Source organism: Perissodus microlepis, chromosome 18 (genome assembly GCF_051167445.1).
Source record: "Perissodus microlepis isolate ML-2025 ecotype Zambia chromosome 18, ASM5116744v1, whole genome shotgun sequence".
NCBI lineage: Eukaryota > Metazoa > Chordata > Actinopteri > Cichliformes > Cichlidae > Perissodus > Perissodus microlepis.
Window position 1 is genome coordinate 9841952 of NC_140478.1, and position 22425 is coordinate 9864376.

Sequence of the window (22425 nt, forward strand, 5' to 3'; positions counted from 1 at the left end):
TTATGTTTTAATGGGTTTTTAGAGTTCCTCACCGCTCTCTCAGATTGTGTCTCATTCACTAATGTGGGTGTAGAAATGCTATTACCCTGTACCCCAGATAGGTCCACATTCAATATTACTGCTGGATTCATCATCATTAACTATACCAGCAGGAGTATGTTAGTGAGTCAGAGTCATTTAAAATTGCTCGGTATGTGCTTTCTGTTTTCTGCAAACTGGAATGCCCTTATTTCTTTATTAGCTAGCAAATGCACCTTGAGATGTATCATGGAGTGAAACGTCTGAAGTTAAAGCTGTGAAAGTACAAAAGCCTAAAGCAAAAAAAGAATAATTTCATGAGAAAATAAAGTGAAGCAATCATGTCTGAGAAAGAAGACAGAAAAAGTACTGCTTTCAATTTTCTTTACTTAGAAGCGACAACAGCTGGACACAAGTAAGATTTGGGCTGCAGTAACTGAGGTGGATGTTGCATGAGCTGTGAAACAGTCAGTGACCTGATGACCACCAGGTTTCCTTTTTCTACAGAAAGCAGAAAAAGTTTGACATCAAAGTTAATGGAAAAGGAAGGAAGCAGGTGCAGGACAAGGACCGACTAAACTGTCAGTCCTCAGATAAGAAACTTACTACAATTATTGAAAAGACATGCATAAATGGGACATGTAAGTGATATACAAGTTTCATCCAACAAGGATGAAAGCATTTTTAATGAATGCGGTTTTGATATGCTAAGTATTTAAGCCTGAGGTATAATCCCAACTGTGTGCAAAATTAACTTTGTTTCTTCTTCTGTTTTGGCCTTTGAATTGGTGAAAACTAGTAGAGAAACAGGCTGCTTATTAAAATATGTAAAACTGTATGTACAGCGCTGAATAGCTTTATTAGAGCACCTGTCAAAAAAAACAGAAAACACAAATATTTAAAAAATCTGTGAAAAACTCGCTAGAAACATAAGAATTACTGAATTCACTAATCTATGAGTTTCTGGCTAGACTGACACATGTAAGTAGCTAAAGTGAATTTCTGTGTATAAGATGACAACAGATCTGGAACAGCAGCAGATTTGCAATTTATCCCACACAGATTGTATGTAATTGCCAACTTGACCCTATTCAATCACAAACTGATAGCAGATTGACTCCATCTTATTGCTGTCTTGATCCAGCAAGACAGCAATAAGATGGAGTCAATCTTCAAAGTTGCTTTGAAGATGACGGCTGATTATAAGTGGCCGTTATTTATGTAAACATGTGATTCTGAAACAGAGATTTCTGCATGAACACTTTTTGAATTAGACCCTTTGAGTGTCTATTCCTCTATGTTACACAGCATGGGACATTCACATTATCAAATTTAATGTGGCTGCTCTTGTCCAGTGGTTTTTCTGCATGTGTTCTCCAAGCCAATCAGCTGCAAGGCCCTGTTTTTAATTCACTCTCATCTCTCACTCTCCCCATCTCTTGGCGCTCGATCTCATCCGGGTTCTCCAACGTGTCTCAACTAATGTCTCCATCAGCCATCTGCTAACTCTGCTTCACCACCAGATTCTACACTCCAGGGGTTCGGCCACTATCTCCAACTTTCATCTGGAATTCAGCACTATTATGTCACTTCTCATCTGAGAATAAGCGCAAAATATGCTTCCATTTTGCATGCTTATATTTCTGCAATAGATGTAGCTCTTTTTTCCTCCTTAATTATCTGTAATTAACAAACTATGAATATGAATGTATATTGCATTGTGGGTTTAACAGTGAACATCAAAGGCGCACATAAGCATTTCTGTGTGCTAGCTGGGATGTTATACGTAGCTTATTCCTTTCACGCTTACATGTAATCTCTCTCAACCTTGCTACATATTTTATATGTATCGAAAGGCTTTCAGACAGTGCAGCGTTTTTCTGTTATCACTGTAAGCTGAGAAGACAGCTTTGAATCGACATAGTTATACGCAGCAGAGAACATATATAAGCTACTGCAACATTAAAAAGAGAAAAAGGTTACATATGTAGGAGATTACAGTTGTTGGGAGACAAGCAAACACATAGAAAGAAAGGAAGCAGAACAAGACACTCACGGCAGTCTGACTCATCAGATTTGTCTTTGCAGTCAGGATCTCCATCGCACTTCCAGGTCAGTCGCACACACTCGCCATTGGCACAGCGAAACTCCCCACTGGTGCAGTTAGCTCTGCGGTTGGGCAGGTATGGGGCTCCATCACCTCCGCAGCGCTCAGGCCCCTCGTCTGAACTGTCGGAGCAGTCGGGGTCGCCGTCACAGCTCCACATGAGCGGCACGCACTCGGAAGTGTTACAGCGGAGGTGGTTGGGCCCACAAGTCAGAGGGGAGGTGCACTTCAGCTCATCGCTGCCATCGCCGCAGTCATCATCACCATCGCACACGTAGACGGTGGCTAAACATTTGCGGTTGGCACACATGAACTCACCGCTGGGACAGGCCTTGGCATCTGAGGACCAACAGAGACAGCAAAACTCACATGAGGGACTGCACGCTTGGTTCTCATGACAGTGAAGCAGGGACGGTGTAGCATTTATTATCAGATTGCAGTTTGTGCAGCAGAAACCGTTACCCTGTCTTCTCTAGCTGCTGAAAAGGAAATCTGAGGAATCTGTTTGAAGGCCGTTGCTTTTAATCTTTTGCAGACTGCTTTCACACAACATAAAACTACACTAAAATGCAATACTTTCGTAACCAGAGAACTGTACACTTTTAGTCAAATAAGTAAATATAAAAGTTTCAGGTCTTGCTAGAGCTGCAGAGCATTGAGAGCAAGTAAGACCGAAGACTTATTGGCTTAAAGTCATTTCAAGCAGATGGGCACAGACACAGAAATAGTTTCCCAGACTGGCTAAAAGTCAATAACATAACAGAGACAAAGAGAAAGCTGGGAAGGATAACGGTGATTAGGAAAATGGTGAGAGGCTTTCTCTCCTACCTTTTCCAGGGTATTTTTCTGTATCTAGTCATGTCTACCTGAAAGCACTCTGGATGCGAAGAAAGCCAAGGAACCCGCTGTTTGCCCATAGGTGCTCAGAGGCCGGCATGGGGAGAGGAAGGATTTGATATTTACACAAACCACAGGGAGTTCAGCTTTAACGCCAGTGCCTTTGGCTGCTGCAGCTGGTTACTGGAAAGGATTGCTGTTTTGCTACATTTTACACAGAATCAGCAAATTGTAAAGCTGTAGCATATTGTCACTGACCTGCAGCAGACACCATGTATTTTTTGAGTATCAAGCATACATGCTATTTTAAACTATCCATCCATCCATCCATCCATCCATTCGCTTCCGCTTATCCTTTTCAGGGTCGCGGGGAACGCTGGAGCCTATCCCAGCTGTCATAGGGCTGGGATAGGCTATTACTGATCAAAGCAGGGGGAAGTTTTTAAATAGCTGCAGATTAAACTGCAGCATTTCTGCATCAAAAGCATCACTGCTGTGAAAGGTAGTGATCAGCTGAACAGTTAAACAATGCAACAAAACAGCATGAAAAGAAGCTTATAGCATAAAAGAGCAGAAATTAAACATCTTAATATACATCATGAAACATCATGAAACCACTGCTTCTCAGTTAAACTGGGTGAACACATCTTAAGCTAGCAAAAACACTGGATGCAAGATAGTGTCTTACTTACTATCCTACGTAATCACACCATATGTTACAGTTACTATCTCTTCTTTTCTCTGCTAACATCACTGTTAATTAATTCACTGATATGAACACGACTGCCTCAGAAGCTTGGGAAAAAGCAACTGATGTGAACATAAGTGTCATGGATTCAGTTCAGCGACAGGGTTTATAGTTATTAATATTAAAGACTCTGCATCTGATTCTCATGTGTCTGCTTTCCCCGGTATGCCTCTGCCCACACTGTATACTAATTTGGCACTAAATAATTAAAGAGATTCAATGAACAAGTGCGTTATTACACAGGGGGAAGGCCATTAGCACTTTACATCAGTGCCCTGGTTGAATTCCAGTTGGGACAGAATTTCAAGATTTCTGAGCAACTTTGAGCCCACAGACCATCTGCTGATGATGTTGTACAAGGCAGTGGGTTTTAAATGATAAATAAATCACAGAGGGAACAAGCACTTCACCCAGTGGATGTTTAGTAAGATTTATTATACGATTTTCTTTTTATACAAGTAAAAGCAGAAAAGATCATTAAAAAATGAATTTGCAGCATTTTGTTTGGTTATACATCTCATGGTAAGGTCATTTAAATGACAGGCCAAGTACAACTAGTACTTATAGCACATTTCTACTCAACTATAGCACTCAAAGTGCTTTCCGCACACACACACACACACTCAATACACCAAATAGATCCATCGGGTGTCAGGACATTTCAGAGTTTAATATCTTGCCCAACGATACTTTGGCAGTTGGACTGGGGCAGCCAGGGATGGATCCATCAGTCTCCTGATTGGTGGATGACCTGCTCTGCTACATCAGAGCAAAATAAATAGAACTGTCCTTTGACAATGCTGTCAAAGTGGTGCCTCCAGGTATACAATATTGACTGCATTCACTTCAAGGAGCTTTATCTCAACTTTTTTGCAAGTTGAATTGTTTTGTTCTCCTAATTAGAATATTAAGGCATTGATGAGGCTAACAATAAAATATTGGCTTGGCATAGAGTTTTATACCAGACTCCCTCTATGATGCAACCCTCCCATTTATCTAGGCTTGGAACCAGCAGTGGGAGCACACTAGCCTTTTTTGTTTACTTGACACAAACATGAGGTTCTTGTTACGCATAGATGAACAGTGGCACCGTTTTGGGTGCATTTCTGTGAAATTGCTCTGTTTTTTGAGCACCCGGGTCAGACGCTTCTTGAAAGAGACATAACTGCTGAGTGATGCAGATATGTTTACCTCACTTTAGCACTACAAAGCATGTTTGACTTTGCTCTATTACATTGAAGGGAAAGCAAACACATTTACAGACTATATCTCCAAAAGTGTACAAACTCACACCAAAACAATTTAGAAGGATAAACAGCACTACAGGCCAGAGACAAAAAATATATACGTTTGATTTGGGGGTGAAATGTCCCTGAACCCTTTGAGGTCTAAACGTATCCTGTTCTATCAGACTGAGATTTTTTGTTTTTATTTTTTATTGTTTTGAAGTCATCAAGTCACTGAGGACTTTATACTATACTGGTGGCACTCAGCTGAATGCTACCACTACCTTTTAATTCCTTTGCTGGGAGAAGCTTTCCTACGACTACCATTCTGGTAGTCAGAGGTTGGCAGCATAACCCACTTAACTTCTTCTGGCAGCTTTGATGATGGGAGATTGTTGCCAGCGGCAACCAACGGCTCAGATGTAGTGGGAAGAAATGACTGGTCGCTCTACTCACGTTAGCATTACAACTGATAAGTGTGGACCGCATGTGTGTGCGTGCATGCGTGTAAGTGTGTGTGAGATGCGTCTGAGTGTGTTGGGGGAAAAAGGTGAAATGAAGTGTGAAAGGTAAGGAAATTATTTTGAGTGTAGGAAAAGAGGAAAAAATAAGAAAAGAGATGAGAATAAAGTCTTCCAGGTTTTATGTTAGCATGCAAAAGCTTTATGTATTTTTATCTGTTGACACACAAATACCTGTCCATCACTTTCTATACAGCTTAATGTCCTCTTAGCTTTCTCATAGATATTCATAACTTTAAACTTAAGAGATGACTCAAACCTGTCTGCTCTGCTTAGAGAATTAAGGTTCACTGCAGCAAGGTGACTCAAAGACACACACACACACAAACTCACACTGCTGGCTAGTTCACATGGGTCACAGTGGCTCACCAGGGAAATATCTCAGTGACTGCCCTTTCCTGTAATGCCACACACATAATAACTGAACAACCACAGTTTTAACAAAGATGGGGCAACTCTCTCATCCGGAGAAACAATCAGGACATGATATAGGGTACAAGATGGGAGTCAAAGTGTCCGTGTTATCATTACTGCCTGAAAACGTAGGTTCAATGAGGGCCAATAGGTGAGGACAAAAGAGACACACAATGAGCACTGATACGAGACAAAATAGCTGCCGTTTGGCCAAATTGAAAACCTGTCTAGATTCCGATTAGCAGAATGTAATTGTGAAGAAACTTTGTCAGTACAAGCCCCTTTAGATGTGTTAAATGGTCTTTTGTGAAGGCTTTATCTCAGTTTTACCCAGCTCAGTTTCACTCCAGGGACAGTGAGACAGCTGTGAGGAATGCAGGGTTTGTCTGTTTGCTTCATACTGTCCAAGAAATGTTAAATTTAAATAAAGACATCAAGCGGAAAGATAACTGTAAAATAAAAAAAATCATATTCATGCACCAGGCAGGCTACCCAAGCTGACATTTAGCACAACTGCAAACACACAGAAGATGAAAACACAGAACTCCAGACTGGTTCCAGTGCCTTGCAGTAGATCCCAGTTGACAGACATGCTCGGAAAAATGCTTGGGGAGTAAATGCACATAAATCTTCACATGCTGAGAGTTGAGGCTACAGTCCAGCTTTCTTGCGGAGCCTCTCCAGAGTTACTGCTTAATGTAATGTTGATCAGGGAAAGCTTTCTCTGGTGAGGGCTAGATTCTACTTAATACATAATTCAGCATGTGGATGACTCAATTAGTAGGATGCCTCTGCAAGATTTACTTTTTCCAGTCAGCGGCACGCTATGCACTTCGTAAATTTCTACTAATAGCGGAACGTGCGGGAGCTGACTGAGGAGGTTCCCGCTTAGTCAGTTTTGGGGGTACAATTTGCCTGCTTATAGCTCAGTAAATACAAGAGCTGGAAAAGAAGAAACGTGTTCCTTGTGAGCATGCTCAAAAGTATAACGTAACAATCACAAAATGGAAGTTTGTGTCGAAAGTATTTCTCACAACTTACACAGAATATCCAATCAAATGTGAGTTTGCCCCTCAAAGCATCTATTTTCCGAGTCATAGTGAGGCACAAGACAAACAACACATGCTCTCTGCTTTTCAGATATTTGATCATATGCAGCTCCATGTGATTAATACTTTCTTTGTGAACCTTTTTGACAACCAAATAGGATGCTACAAGTGCAGTGAAGTTAATACGAGTTGATATGTGAGTACTAGAATGAGCTATTTTTAATTTTCTCCCAGTGGGGTCCAGACAGGGCTGCAGTATCCCAGGTCACTAAGTTTATATTAAATGATTCACCAGTTAGTCCATGTAGGTTCATGTCAATAATTCAATAATAATTCAGTCTAAACAGAAACCAGAGCCTTTAAACGTAAACAGTTAAGAGTCAGGTTAAGTAAGCTTCACATCAGGTGCTTAGCTAGGTAAGTTTAGCAGGCTATGTGGCTTAGCCCTTGTGGTTGTCGCGCAAAATAGATGAACTCAATAAACTAACAGCAATTGATTCAATTCGATCCAATTCAGTTCAATCAGACGCCAACAATCAGACGACCCCTGATGAGCAAGCACTTGGCGACAATGGGAAGGAAGATCTCTCTATTAACAGGAAGAAACCTCCAGCAAACCAGGGTCAGTGAGGGCGAGCCATCTGCCTGGTTGGGGGTGAGGGAAGTGAGACAGAACAAAAGACAAGCAGTGGAAGAGAACCAGAGATTAATAATAACTAATTATGAGAAATAAAGATCCTGGACCTGGTGAAAGGGGATTTTTGGGCACTCAAACAATCTAAGAACAGCTCTAAAGCAGCACCTAAACACATTTTGGTTTTGTTCAGAATCCGCTTAATCGGCTCCGAAGGTCTTATATGATCAGAGATGGTAGCAGAATTTGTTTGCACTTGGTGAATCTGTTTAACTTTGGATGCTCAGTGGTGCTGAAGGGGTTTCAGATCTTCAATTTATCGTTTAAAATATCCAATTATCGCATGTGCACTGAGAGATTTAGAAATATATTTGCAGCCCTGCTAGCTGAGCTGTTGGGAGCAAAATGTAACTGAAAATACGTAGTGTTGATTAAAAAGTTTTACTTTTAAATCTTTGAAAGGTCATGAAAAAGTAGGTCTTGACTGACACAGATTTAATACAAAAAACTAAAACTGTAAAACAAACTAAACAATCTTGATCTTCTGTATTAATATTCCAATATTATACATGTTCTATTGTCTTTACTATCATGGTCATAGAGTATTTATGTATATACGTCTTTATGAATACTTCTTCTTCCTTAACACATTGGCCAATCTGAATAAAATTTTGTATGAACGTTATCACACATACAGTGATTATTAAAATCTATATGTTAAAAAAACAAAAAACATTTATTTTACATCCAAATTGTTTTGACTTTGTTGTTTTGATATCAGTTGGAGGACAATGTTGGAGCGGACTATAATTTTTTGTGGAACGGAGATGAGAACATTGCTTTTACTTTTCTTGTATTTTATTTTATTGAGCATGATGGTAAAGTGTAAACTGCACTAGAGAAACAACTGCATTATGCTACAAACACAATTTCAGCTCTTCACAGACATCTACACAAACAGCATGCTAACACAAAGCTAGTGAAGAATCCAGAGTGACGTTAAAGCTCAGTCTATTCTTACAGCAGCCCAGCAGCCAAAGCTCTTTAACAGGTAAGAAAGGCAGTGATGAGCCGTCAGGCTTGAATCCTCCTTTTCTGTTTCTACAGTAGAATCACGGTGGAGATCGTTTTGAAGTCTCTTTGGGCTGGTTTTTGTTGTTAGCTTTTTGTTGTTGGCTTTGTGTTCAAATCTAAATACCAAGAGAAAGCTGGTATGTACGCTCTCATTAGGCTAGGTACAGGGATTTGTGGTTTTGTCAATAAAAACTTGTATTGTTAACTGGTAAATATGTAACAATGCATTTCAGTCTTGTTATGGAGTAATGAGAAGTATGTATAAGTAATCTAATGAACTGCTTTCTCACAGGAGTAGTTGAGTAATGTAAAGCAGTACTTTAAGAAAAAAGTAAATATCCCTTACTGAGAATCCCTGCAGTAATAAGAGCAGGATAAACACTATTTACTAATGAAAACTGCCAAGCAAACCTCAAAGGTGAATGTGTTAAACTGTTTTGTGAACATCACACTACTATTAGTGTTGTTACTCCACATCAATCAGGTATAGCCCAACACTGGAATCACTGTGCAGCTCACTGAGATGGACTAAAGACATAACACTGCAAAATCAATGGTTAGTACCTCTAGAGCAGATCAGCTGCAAGGTTACATTTAAAAGCCTCGTGTCCTTGATTTAAACATCATCTTTCAGGTTGGCATTGGGCCCAATCATCAGATAAACTGGCCCGAGCAGCATTTAATAGGCCTAATTTGTGATGCTATCTAGCACTGTGCTCTGCTTGTACTGGAGAGAGCTTATTCTAAGTGGTCATACTGAGAGGAGTTTCCCTCTAGAGGTATTCTGGCCTCTGCCTGGGTGGGCGACAGCCTGCTGCCTGCTCTCGTGTCACTACTGAGAGGCTTAAGACTGCCACATCAATACAGACATTAGAATGAAAGAAGGATTAGCCCAGGCTAGACCGGGCCTCAATGGACAGTGCTATGAAAAGCCATCTAAGCTAAGAAGGCATTAGATCTAAAGTCGATGGAATCACTACCACTTGCTCTGCAGTGAGTGTGTGGGGCCTCTTTGAAACCTTGAGTCCATAACAAGCTACTCACAAGCTGATCATTGAAGAATAAGTCAAAGCCATAAGGAGCTGAGTATTAATACATATGCAACAGTTTCTATTTATGCATTAATTTTCTGCCAGATTGATAAGGCTTCCTCTCCAAATAAAAACTCAAAATTGGCTGTGTTCTTAACAAATAAACATGAATGGCTTATATGCCAGACAGACGCGATCTCAACACCCACACACACCCAAACAACCGAGGAGTTAAAGATGCCAGAAAAAGAGGAACATCGTCATTAATATAGGATAATAAGGAGATGGCTTATTTCTCTCCCTCTGTGCATTTGCTGCCACGTGCCATCTTCAAAGTCTAAACATCACACCCCCCACGGCTCTGCTGCCTCAATCATTTCTTCTTGACGTGAAGAGGCAGAGGAGAGAGAAAGAAGGAGAAGAAGCCAATTCTTCATGGCTCCTCAGAAGTAGGGCAAGGATAGTCCCTGCAGGGGACTGGGGGTGGGGGTAGCCGCACGATTGAGTTGCCTGATTGGCTGGGCATGAGGTGATGTCATTTTTTAAGGTTGTGAGGGCCCTGCAGTGGAAAGACTGAAGACTTGAGGTTTGGAAAGGACAGAAACGTCCAAAGATCACTAGAAAGCTGCGAATATCTGATGGTTTCACACCAAAGATCGTTCCACATCAAAGGGAACTGTTGTCAAGTGCAGCTGGCTTTAATTCAAAACTCACTTCAAATCCATCTAATTATAACGAGTGTTCCCCACTGCGCTTTAATGTCGCACGCCTTTGGATGATAAGTGAGATCAGAAAAGATAAAACCCTATGAAATACAAAACAGGGGGAATCTGGGTTCTCGTTATTCGGCTGCTTGTCGAGTCATTCGCTTCTGCACATCCATCACTGGTGAAATCTGGACCAAAATGTCCTCTGCAAATGCACTCAGTGGTTAAACGTGGAAGTAAAACCATCTGATCAGGGTATTTATTTCATTATGGTAAGTGAACTGACTCGGATAAACTCACCAGACGCACAGTCCTCCTCGTCAGCGCCATTCTCGCAGTCTTTCTCCCCATCACATCTCCATGACAACGAGACACACTTGTTAGTTGATCCCCCACAGTCAAATTTCTCTGGAGGGCACGTCTGTTTGCCTGTGGGCAGAGATAAAAGAGATAGGGAGATTACTGTAGTTTTATGGTCCATAAAGGCAACAACAACAACAACTACCAAGAGACACAGCTGGACTTGATTTTTATCACCCCCACAATGCTCTTAAAAAAATTATCCAAAACTCCACCACCCTGGCCAATTGATTTTACTGCGTGGGCTGCCTCTCAAGAAACATGCAGGAAGATCATGAAATACAGCAAATGCACGGCTGGCTATAAAGCAAAAGCTCAACCTAGCCCCTCCTCCTTTTCCTGCCAATCTGCTCTAGTTGGCACAGGGTCGGTTTGATCCAGATTACTGTGCGTTTAATATGAAGCATGTTGTTAATTATACATGTTTGCTTACAGTGCAGCCTTAAGCTTTCCAGAAAGAAATCAGACGCGCATGCCAATTATCGATCTTTTTGAGTGTTTTATTATATTTAAAATGCCACTTAAAAGCCTTTTTGACACAGGGTACGATATGATGTTACCCAACATCAGCTTCACTCATTAAACGTGTTCAGAAAAATTTGTGGTTGATATTCGGTCGTCTTATTTAGCACTATAAATTAGATTCACGCAGATATTGGTACAACTGTGCTTTAGTTGCTGGACATAGTGTGACAGAAGCTGTTTTAACTGTTTATCCACTTTTTTAAGTAAACTATTTATCCTCATTACCTTTTTAGCTAATTGTATTTTAATTCAATTAAGCATAATTCTTTCCACATATTATGTCAACTCCATTAGCAATACAAGGTGTAATTTTCCAGCTACACATCATAGTTGGTATTTATATTCTTGCTGTACACAAACTGACAAACAATGGTATAACAGGATCCTGTGTGGTGTGATAAGTGAGAACAACATCCTTAACGAATACCAATTTAAGAAGCTAAAGAGAATCGTGGTGCTATCACCAGCAATGTTAGGTGTGAATTGCATTGTGGGTAATTGAACCAGAAAGTGAGAAAGTCTCCCAAGATTTTCAAACCAGGTCCATATAGTTAATCTCGTATAGTCAGAAAGCCGCCTTTATGATCAAATTGAATTCTTTTTATGTAATGGGGCGATCGTGGCTCAAGAGTTGGGAGTTCACCTTGTAATCGGAAGGTTGCCGGTTTGAGCCCCGGCTTGGACAGTCTCGGTCGTTGTGTCCTTGGGCAAGACACTTCACCCGTTGCCTACTGGTGGTGGTCAGAGGGCCCGGTGGCGCCAGTGTCCGGCAGCCTCGCCTCTGTCAGTGCGCCCCAGGGTGGCTGTGGTTACAACGTAGCTTGCCATCACCAGTGTGTGAATGTGTGTGTGAATGGGTGGATGACTGGATGTGTAAAGCACTTTGGGGTCCTTAGGGACTAGTAAAGCGCTATACAAATACAGGCCATTTACCATTTAATGTCAATTCAATATCCATCCATCCATCCATGCACTCACCTATTCATCCATCCATTTTCTTCTGCTTATCTAATTCAAGGTTGAAGCCTATCCCAGCTGTCATAGGGTGAGAGGCAGGGTATACCCTGACATGTCCCTAGTCTGTCACAGCGCTAACACATAGACAGACAACCATTCACATTTAAACTCACATAGATGGGCAATTTAGAATCACCAATTAACCTAACCCCACTACCTGCATGTCTTTGAACTGTGGGAAGAAGTACCTGGAGAGAGCCCACACAGACACCGCTGGAACATGCAAACTTCACACAGAAAGGCCGCGGCCAGAGGGGGGACTACAACCCAGGACCTTCCTGCTTTGAAGCAACAGTGCTAACTACCGCACCACCATGCTGCCCTACGAATCCAATAATCAGAAGATTTTAACTATGACAATTGCATGTTAGTCGTTTTTTTAGTACAGTATATGTATTGCAGTGCCAGTATCACTATCATTTCAGCAACACAAATAAAATATAAAGCAGTTATAATTGTGTACAGTCACCCTGTATTGTGTTGAACACTTCAAAGTCACAGCAATACAGGTTATCAGAAACACTAATTTACTTACAAGGATCTCTAAAAAAATGGTCTTTAAATAATAAATATTATTATGCAGTTTGGCCACTGTGACTTCAACAGGAAGAAATGCAATAAAGGTCACATGAATCAAACTTTGGAAGCTACATATTCCCTGCAGCTAAATCTTTTGGGGCAAAAGGAGCAGACTACCTAACACTGGACACTACATTTTAAACTGAGAGAACATTGAACAATATAAATTACAAATAACAATAAGGTGTCACAACTAGTGTCAATATGCTGATCCTCGTCTAGCCATGTTTGTAGAAGCTATTCCGGGAACTCCAGAATGAGGAACTCCTCCTCATTGCAGTCTGCAGGGTTTCATTATCTCAGTTATTGCAACACGTCCAACTTCAGCAGGAGCTGAACTTTAATTTATTGGCTCCAACAGTTTTCCCTCTGAGTTTATTACACACCAGCAGCCTCAATTTACAGTAAAGTGAATGATCGTCTCCGAGGTGAGTTGTGCTCATTTGTATATAAACAACAATAGTCACTTCATTAATTACTCAGAATGATCTATTATCCCAGACATGGAGACAGGACCTGTAAGGATCGTTAACGATAATTGATGTGTGTGTTCTATGTCAACTACACAGAAGATTACACTGAGGTACCGCCAGAAGCTTTCTTGATCATTTCTTACAATATAATGTCAGCATTTAAAACTATTTGTTTATTCTTACAGATTCCTTCCCTCTGAAAATACAGAAATGACCATGGGGTGTCACGTATTCATCTATTTTAATTGTAAAAATGCTGATATTTGTGTTGATATTATTTTTTAATGTGATGACAGGCAGGTCTCAACATTTGCCGCTCTCTCCTGACAGCTGGTGGCGGGGGAGAGTGAGCAGGGAGGATGGCTGACACAGCAAGGTCCTCACCCCAGATGGGAAAAAAAAGTTTGGAGTCTAGTATTTTTAGGCTGTTTCTAAAGAGTGGAGCAATGACATTTACCTGCAATTGTTTTTCAGTCCACAGACAGTGCAGTGTGAGGTAAGTGGATAAAAAAGCTTACTTTGTCACTCAGCAACACAGACATGTAATAAACTAAAAAATATCCTAGATAAAGCCATGCTATTAGACTGGAATAAGTAAAAAATAAAAGGAGTAATCAGATATGGCCTCTTCTACCTCACAGCTCTGCTGTGCAAGAAGTCTGAAGGTGTACGAGCTGTGCAAAGCTTTTCATTCAATCATTAGGTTCTGTGATATGTTTAATGAATCACACACTGTATGTGTTTCTTTTCACAGCCATCTGTCAAGGACTGATCACTGAAACGATTATAGCGGAGTAAAGTTAAAGAGCGAAAGGCTGGATCATAAAGAAATACATGAAACATGAAACATGAAACGATGAAAAAGCAGACGAGGTGGAATTTTTGGCAGAGGAAATAACATACTGTATGAGGGAGCTGGACTAATGTCAGTCAGACAGAGAAAATTTTTGAAAATGTTTTTTAAAAGTTAGCAGAGAGCAGCAAAAAAGTAGAGAGAGACGAAAGCGTCAGAGCATAAAAGAATCTATAAGAAGGGAGTTGTGCACAGAGCAAGACACTGTATATAAGGAGGAAGGGAGAGACAAACTGCTGCATGACCTTTCAGATTTTTATCCTAAAGCTAAATCAAAGCCATCCATACAAAGTAAGTGGAAGGAGATGAAGGAGGACAGGCAGGCAGAGCACAGTGTCGAGCAGAATGTGAATCCACCAAGCGGAGGGCGAGCTGTCCTGTCCTCTTAACTGATGACTCTTTAATGAAGCGTGAGCTCCACTCCTCCCAAATCCAAACAAAGAAACCAGACTTCACTACAACAAAGCAGTGGTACCTCACTGCTCATTGTGACAGCTACAGATTAGCGATTTTATAAAGATGCATAATGAGATTTTTTTTTTTGCTTGTAAAAGAGGCAACTTAATAAAAGCCAATTACTCACAGACAAGCCGAGAATCAGACTGTTGTTTACCATCTGAGTGAAAAATGAGGTTTCGTCTGTACTGTGTCATCTTGGCAGAAGATGCGTTTAGAATTTATCACCTTTTACAAGACCCAAAAGCTGCGTTCACTTCAACCCTTCAATGGTGTAATAGCTTTATTTTTCCTTTTGATCGTCATAACTGACCTTGTTATTACTGACAGCTTTTTACCTGAAACTTGGCTTCGAATGGAGAAAGTGCAGAAGCTCTTCAATTCGTCAGCTGTCAGTGGGAACGATACTGTGATAAATAAAAGGCCTGAAAATGTATTCACCTGATTTGATATACTGAACTGCACCATCATAATGTTACATTACACAACAGCGTGCCATGCAAGTAATCATTTGTAGCACATTTGTCTCTTTTGCATATGATAGCAGATAATGTATCGCATCGATTCATCCTGCAGCCAGCTCATGACAGCTTTGTAAATATGCACTCAGCTTATTGTGAAAGCATGTCTACCTAATATAGATGGTTGCTGTTTGTAACGTGTTCCAATTAAACCCTAGAAATAATCATTCAAAATGTCGAGATTTTTCAGAAGCCTGTTTCTAGCCCTCTACTCCAAATGTCAGTGCTAAAAAGGCTTTGATGTGTGCATCCATTCGGCTCTATATGCTTCAGGCGAGGTCTCAGGCATTAGCACCTGTGTATGTCAGTGTTGGGGGCTCTGATGGTGAGGAAGATAACGCAGTCATTCTGGCTCAGAGCTAAAAAAGACAGCAAAAAAAGCTCAGATACCGTGAGTCATTCTCAGATTCACTGCTTCATTAAACTGGGTTAGCATGGCCATGTGAACTTGAATTATAGATTTGGTACAGCAGAGAACATGCTTGCTTCTGGCCGACTACAAGATGGGAAACTGTTATTTTCAGTAACGTACATTAGCAAGTAATGAGCTGTGGCATGCACTATTGCTTTATATTAAGTGCTGCTGTGCTCCCTGACTGTTACCTCATCAGTTAAATAAAGCCAGAATAATACGGTAAAATTAAATAATAATAAATATTGGTACTTTATTTTATTTTTGGTATTTTAATATTTTGGTGTCAAATCCCAGCAGATAGTGGATGGTGGGTAGAGAGTGAACTAGTTTGAATGCCATCATAGAGCTAGCACGTACGAAAGACCATTTACAGCAATCCAGATTAAAAAAAAAAAAAATACATGAGTGGATTTATAAACTTGGTATATTTGTCCTTCAAATGGGATTACTGCCAATATTGCACATCTTCACCTTGTTCATATTTCTCAAGGACTTAAACTGTGACTTAGTGAGATTTTGGGAAACTGTGATAGACCTTTCTCTTTTCATTTTGACACACTAAAGAAAAATAGAGTAGAACTACTGAGCTCGTTTCAATTCTAAAATTATATTCTTGCATTTACAAATAAACCACGATGCTGGAACTTGGTGCAGCCTCAGTTCATCCACTGTCTAAAAAATGGTCATTTTGCTTCTCTCCCTTTAAGCAGCTAAAATGGCTTAAGCCGACTTCTTCTGACTGGTTGTTCCTTGTAAACAGAAGGTTTAAACAGCAGGTGAGTGAGGCTGCTGTGCTCACAGCGAGAGCTGTGTGCCTGACACGACCATGTTACGGATATCCTTGATAAACCTAAAACCTAAGCTTTCTGCTCATAGGGATTACTTGCACACATGCTCATGATAAGCATCCAGTCAAACCACAACTGTTTGAGTCTAACTAAGGTGAAGTGCAACTGTTTCCTCTTATTAAGTCTTGGGACTGTGTAATAGAGAAAGTAACTGCAACATGGATAAAAATATAATTCTTTAAATCCTGGAATTATCAGACTCTGTTAAGAGTTAAACCTCACAGCAGCTTGCAAATGAAACAGCTATGACAACAAACCCACTTTTAAAACTGGCAAATCGCTAACAAACAAAGTATAAAAAAGACAAAGGGATCAACAGAGCAAAACAACACACAAATACGTGCATACTCAGCATTTATGAAGTCCTTTCTAAACAGCCTAAAGTAAATCTACCAGCAAATACTTACAAGGCAATTTAAATGATTCAATTAATAGCACACAGTATAAGTAATTCCAGTTTCCCTACTATAAAGTCAATAAATAAGCCATGCACTGTTATTAACTCCCACAGAAAAAGCTCAATATCTACAAAGTGGTTTGTAGAAGAAAGTTTTCATCAAAACCTCCTTCAGAGAAATATCTATAATCCACTCAGAATACTAAATTAAAAACACAATATTGTGGATTTAAAGGAGAGAGTTCTACCTGTCTGAACAATCCACATTGTTAAATACGCAGCATTTCAAGGTTCTGTCACCTCATATTCAAAGAATCCCAAAGGAAGAGGAAACACTGTGAATTCCTGTCAGTTTTCAGAAATTTAAAAGCAGAGAGGACAAACAGACATGCAGAATCAAGTTGGTCTCAGCAATATTGCCAGAAAGCACCAAGAAGCATTTCCTTCCTCCCCTTATATCCTAAAAAGTGTCTCTGGTGGCTGAGAGTGCATAAAATGTCACTGCACTGGTGAGGAAACAGAGAAGCAGCTGCACATCTGGCTGCAGTGGCCAACTTCCATTTTGACTACACATTAATCTAATACAAAAACTGTGAGCCCTGATGCTTCACGTGCTCCTCCAAAGAGTCATGATTCATTTTTCAGGGCTTGCAAGTAACTAACTCCGTGTGGCCCGAATTTGAATTCTTAATACAGCAGTGTAAACGCTACTCCAGCGTGTAATTGGGAATCCAGTCAGTGAATGATTCTGGCACAGATGTCTGCAGCACCGATGAAAAAATGTCTTAGTTATGTACATCTGCAAAGTTGACTGTACATCTGTGAGCACATGAAACTGAAACAGAACATACAGGAGATCTGAATGAAAAACAAGACGAAGGCTTTCTGTGAGTATAACTCCTGACTCATCAGGCAAGAGAATAACCGAAGCATGATGTTTTAAGCTGTATGTCGTGCTATGTGTAAGGAAACTGTGTAAAAACTGCAATGCTGTGACTGCTCTCTGCTGTTTATATAATGGTAAATTGTATATCTCTGTCACATCGAAGATTGAATGCAGTCTGTGTGAAATTGCAAGCTTCTGTTTGTTGTTATACTTTAGCGCAGCCTAATTGACTGATACATGTGACGCTTCTGATTTCAAAGTATAGCGTTGCATGGAAAAGGAATGTTGATCAAAACACGGATGTGATGAGTTTGTTTTTTCATCTTTACCCTATTCAGGAAAAAGAAAAAACACGCTGACTTGTTTTTTTCGTTGATTTTTTTGCCGACTGATGTAAATTTCTCATTATAGGGTTGTAACTGTATCAAGTGAATGGCACAGATAGGTACTTTACCAGTGAAACAAGGTTAATGTGATACCTGATACGGCAGCCACTCAAGAGCGGGTTGTTTGCTGTTGGTTAAGATGCTCCATGCATTTTGAACAATGTCCATCCTTGAGTCTTTCTTCGTTCCGTTTTCAGAGTGATAATGACACAGCTGGATTTACTCAAGCAGAAAAACAGCTGTGATGAAGAGGCTCTCATTAGCAATCCTTCTGTTCAGGATGTAGGCCTGATCTGATGCTTCTCTTCTGAACATATAATCAGCAGGGCTGCAGGCTGCGGGGTAAGCACGACCTGAAATGCAGGAAGAAGGATGTTTCCCTCTTCCTGCACATGAAGTATCAGTCTAGACTGGCAAAAATAATATATTACAAAGAAATAAACTTTTTTTTTTTGGAACAGGTTTTTGTTTGTAGAGAAAAGCAAAAAAAATGCAACAGCTGATTTTTTTTCCATTGCATCATCTGAATCCATATGGGATTTCCATATAAATGGCTTTCTTCTCAACCTAGATCCTTATCTCTTTATTCTGCAGCCAAGAGATGAATCCTTCCTTCATTTATCTTTAATTGGATTTCCAATATAAACTTGTTATCCATCAGAGATCCCTTCGTGCCTCCCTCCTCGCATTCAACTTTTCAGCAAGTGACATTAGATGCTCTGCTAGGCTGCTTCATTATTCATCAAACCGACTCACAGCCAAAGAAAAATGTAACAAAACTAGAATGAACATCCTCTGAAAGATTCATTTGGCTTTTTCTTTCATTTATTCCACACTCATTTGAATTCACTTTAACACCATCCCACTGTAAATTTAAGGCAGAGTTTAAAGACATAATGCTTGATAAAGGTGGGTAGAATCAAAGTAACACCCTCAGACATCACATCATTATCAGCTTGAACCAATACCAACCTGCCCCAGTATGTCTGAAAGCTTAAGCAGAACATTGTTATTAAAGGCATTGTATATATACAACCCCCATTCTAATAAACTCGGGACATTTGTGAAATGTAAATAAAAACTAAACCATTTGAAAATCTCATAAGCCCATATTTTATTCATGGTAGAAGACAGAAAACATCAGATCTTTAAAATTAGAAAATGTACAATTTCAAGAAAAATAAAAGCTTATTTATAGCCACAAAGTTTTTGTACACTAGAACGCAACAAAAAGAAAAAATCCATCTAACATCATTAGCCAACACTAGCATTATAAAATACACTGAATGACCCTGATATGTTACAGTAGAACAACTGATACTGAGCTCATGATCGTGAAAACTGCTGCTGCAGTTTGCTCGCCTCTGCTCAAAACCTTGAATAATGAAGCTCAGATTACAGCAAACACAGAAGTGTGATGAAACAAATCTTACTTATAGAACCTTTAAACCCCTCATGGAAAAACGAACCACAAAATTGAATGCATGAAGGCCACGAAAGAAAACATGTTTGCCAACGTGAATTGGCCAACACCAGCTCAGATGTTTAAATAATCCAACCAGCTCATAAAGACAAAGTGAACTCATCAGTGCACTCCCCAAAAATATGTTCAATGAATACAGTAAGTAACTGAGGTTTCAGGAAAATAGTCACCTTACTTGGAGGAAAGATTATCCCCTCGCTCGGTTATTTCTCCAAAGTGGCAATACTGTATGCAAAACAAGGGCTGTTGAGGACTTTGTTTTATTCACATCTATCATGCAGGTACAATGAAAGGGAAATTTTTTATATGTAGCTTGTAGGAGATGTACTTAGGCCACATGAATAAACACCTTATTTAATAAAAGAACTTTTCATTAACTGGCACGTACCACAATGTAAAAGTGAACACAGTTCCCCATTGATTTATTTTATGCTAATTTATATATTTTATTGTTCTTCTAAGACCTGCACTTTATGTAGGTAAAAAAGAGGGACCATTTTTTTATGCAAAGATCTAACACAAACTTAAAATGAATGTGAATGTGTTATGTTTACATGAAAGTTCAAATAAACTAAAATCAATGATTAATTGTGACAAATAACTGTGATCTCAATATAATTGTTATTATCATTTTGATCATAATCATACATATAAACATATTATGTGCTGATTCTGTAATGTTTAAACTCTCTAATACAGTTTTATTATTAATGTAATATTACTGAGGATATCATTTGCCCAATGAACAGATTTTTGAAGCTATATTCCGTTGTGCATTTATTCTCTACCTCTTCTTAAGAGCTTATTATGTATGAGTGAGGTTATTTCTGTGCTTTGTCTGATGTTTGACCTCAAGAGAGTCTCAAGCAGCAAGGGGAGAAAGAGAAAATTATCAGTCAAAGATGGAAAACAATTAACGGGCTCAAGCCTCCCACACTTGAGTCCCTGCTTGGATATGGAGTCAACTCACCTAACGCTGTCAGTATCTGTGTGTGGGAGAGTGAGACTGGCAGGGTCTACAAGTGAGCCAGCCAGATGTCCCAGGTTCTAACAGCTTGGCAGAAAACGAATCAAGGCCTTTATTGCACTCAGCATCAGACACTGCTGAATACTGAAGTGCGTGGGCGAGTGGAGGCAGGGGGGATAACTTAACTGCCATCACAGCCATGATAACGAAGGAAATTAAAAACTTGAGTACAGGTTTAACAGGAGGCAACACCACAAAGAAGAGGGTGTGATCTAAATGCAGCACACAAAATACCCCAAAAACCCCACTAGCAATATACTTTACTTTATTAGCCTTTTAGAACACTACCACTGTGAAATAACCTCTAGTTCTGTGCATTAATTGACTAAACTTGGCTTGACTTGGTGTGTACAATGTTCATAAAGTGACCATGACACCAGCTGTGCTATAAAACTAAGTTGAAACCAAATTTCAAATTGATCTTGATGGTGAATGCTAAATGGTCTGGTTCTTGAATTCAAAGTGCTTTATACTACAAGTAATGTGATCAGCTGAATGATTTCACTTACTGCAAGTCTCCTCTGCCTCATCGGACCCATCCGGACACTCTGGTTCCCCGTCACAGCGCCAGCGTCCTGGGACACACTGCCCATTCAAACAAGCAAACTCTGCTGGGGCACATGTTTTCCTGGCTGCTCAGACAGAGAAGCACAGACAGAGCAGAAAAGAATCAAGGATGTTAGAAAAATAGCTAAAGCCATATATAGTCTGCAGCAGAACTTGATTTCTGTCATGAAATTGGTAGAGTTATCATAATCCCTGCAATTATTCCCCTCATCAGAGATCAGTCTCATCATTTCTTACATTATTCCTGTGCAGTTCTCTATAGTGCATGCTCTCCTTCCAGATATCCTCCACTAATTATCTACACTTTCCCCATTTTCTTGACTTTTATTCATTGCACTGCCTCTCCCTCCGCATTCTTCCTCCCCCTCCCTCAATCTGCTGATCTCCAAAAACAGTCTAATCTCTCCTTCAGGTTTTCCATCACAGAGCAGTGAAATGGATGTTGATTGCCGAACACTACAAGCTCAGGGAGGTTAAACCTTTTACCTCGCAAACCTGTTTACGATGGAAAGTTACACGCCAGCAAGGCCACGGGCTGATAAACATGTCAGGCGTGCTGAGAATTGGAAATCAAAAAAACACGTGTCAGGAAAAAAGGCCTGTTTAAGCAAGAAGAAAACTTTCACCAACAGCCGAGAGCTTTTCACTGTTACCATCCAAAAAACTCTCATCAACTTTGTTTAAAGTGTAACGTAAAACATGAACTCTTGACACAGATACACACACACACATAAAATAAAATTTTTAAAAAGTACTCTCCACTCGTAGCACCTAAGCTGCTAGTATTGCAAGAGAGTCGGATACAGGCAGAGGGCAGAGCCATTCAATTTCCTCAGCTGGACCTGTGCTACAGTCTAATAAATCACTGGCTAAAAGCCCTCAGCTGCGATCTGTGGTGCTGTTACGCTGCCACGACTGTTTCAAAGCTGGCTCCCATGTTGGCACTGATGTTTCAAATTAGATATAGCATTTAGAGTTGTCCTGGGAGCTTAAATCTAGCTGAGGGGCTGTAAAGAAATAGATTAAGATTTTTCAAAAGGCTTTCCTAGCAGTGCTCCTACTACTGCAACTTCTTTCTTGACCTTGGTTTTATTTGCTGTCGTCAAACATTGGGCAAAAAAGGTTTCTCTATGCCACAGCTATAACAAACCTTTAGGTCAAACACTGTGAAGGACTTCAACTTCAGCTCCTGCACCACGAGCAATATGCTTGTAGTTCCAATAAAGAGGTAAGATGAGTCTTTAAATTTAAACCTCTCTTTGAGCA

General features: G+C 40.0%; 1 protein-coding gene across 3 annotated transcripts in view; it reads right to left on the reverse strand.

Annotated features, from left to right (window-relative positions):
* Nucleotides 1–22425, reverse strand: part of LOC146367260 (low-density lipoprotein receptor-related protein 8-like) — an 83941-nt gene that overhangs the window by 32313 nt on the left and 29203 nt on the right. For all 3 annotated transcript variants that reach the window (XM_084913225.1, XM_084913226.1, XM_084913224.1), the window contains exons 3-5: nt 21102–21224; nt 10667–10795; nt 2075–2464 (exon numbers count right to left, since the gene is read on the reverse strand). In XM_084913225.1, coding sequence (XP_084769351.1) covers nt 2075–2464; nt 10667–10795; nt 21102–21224 — 642 coding nt within the window. The remainder of the gene's footprint in view (nt 1–2074; nt 2465–10666; nt 10796–21101; nt 21225–22425) is intronic.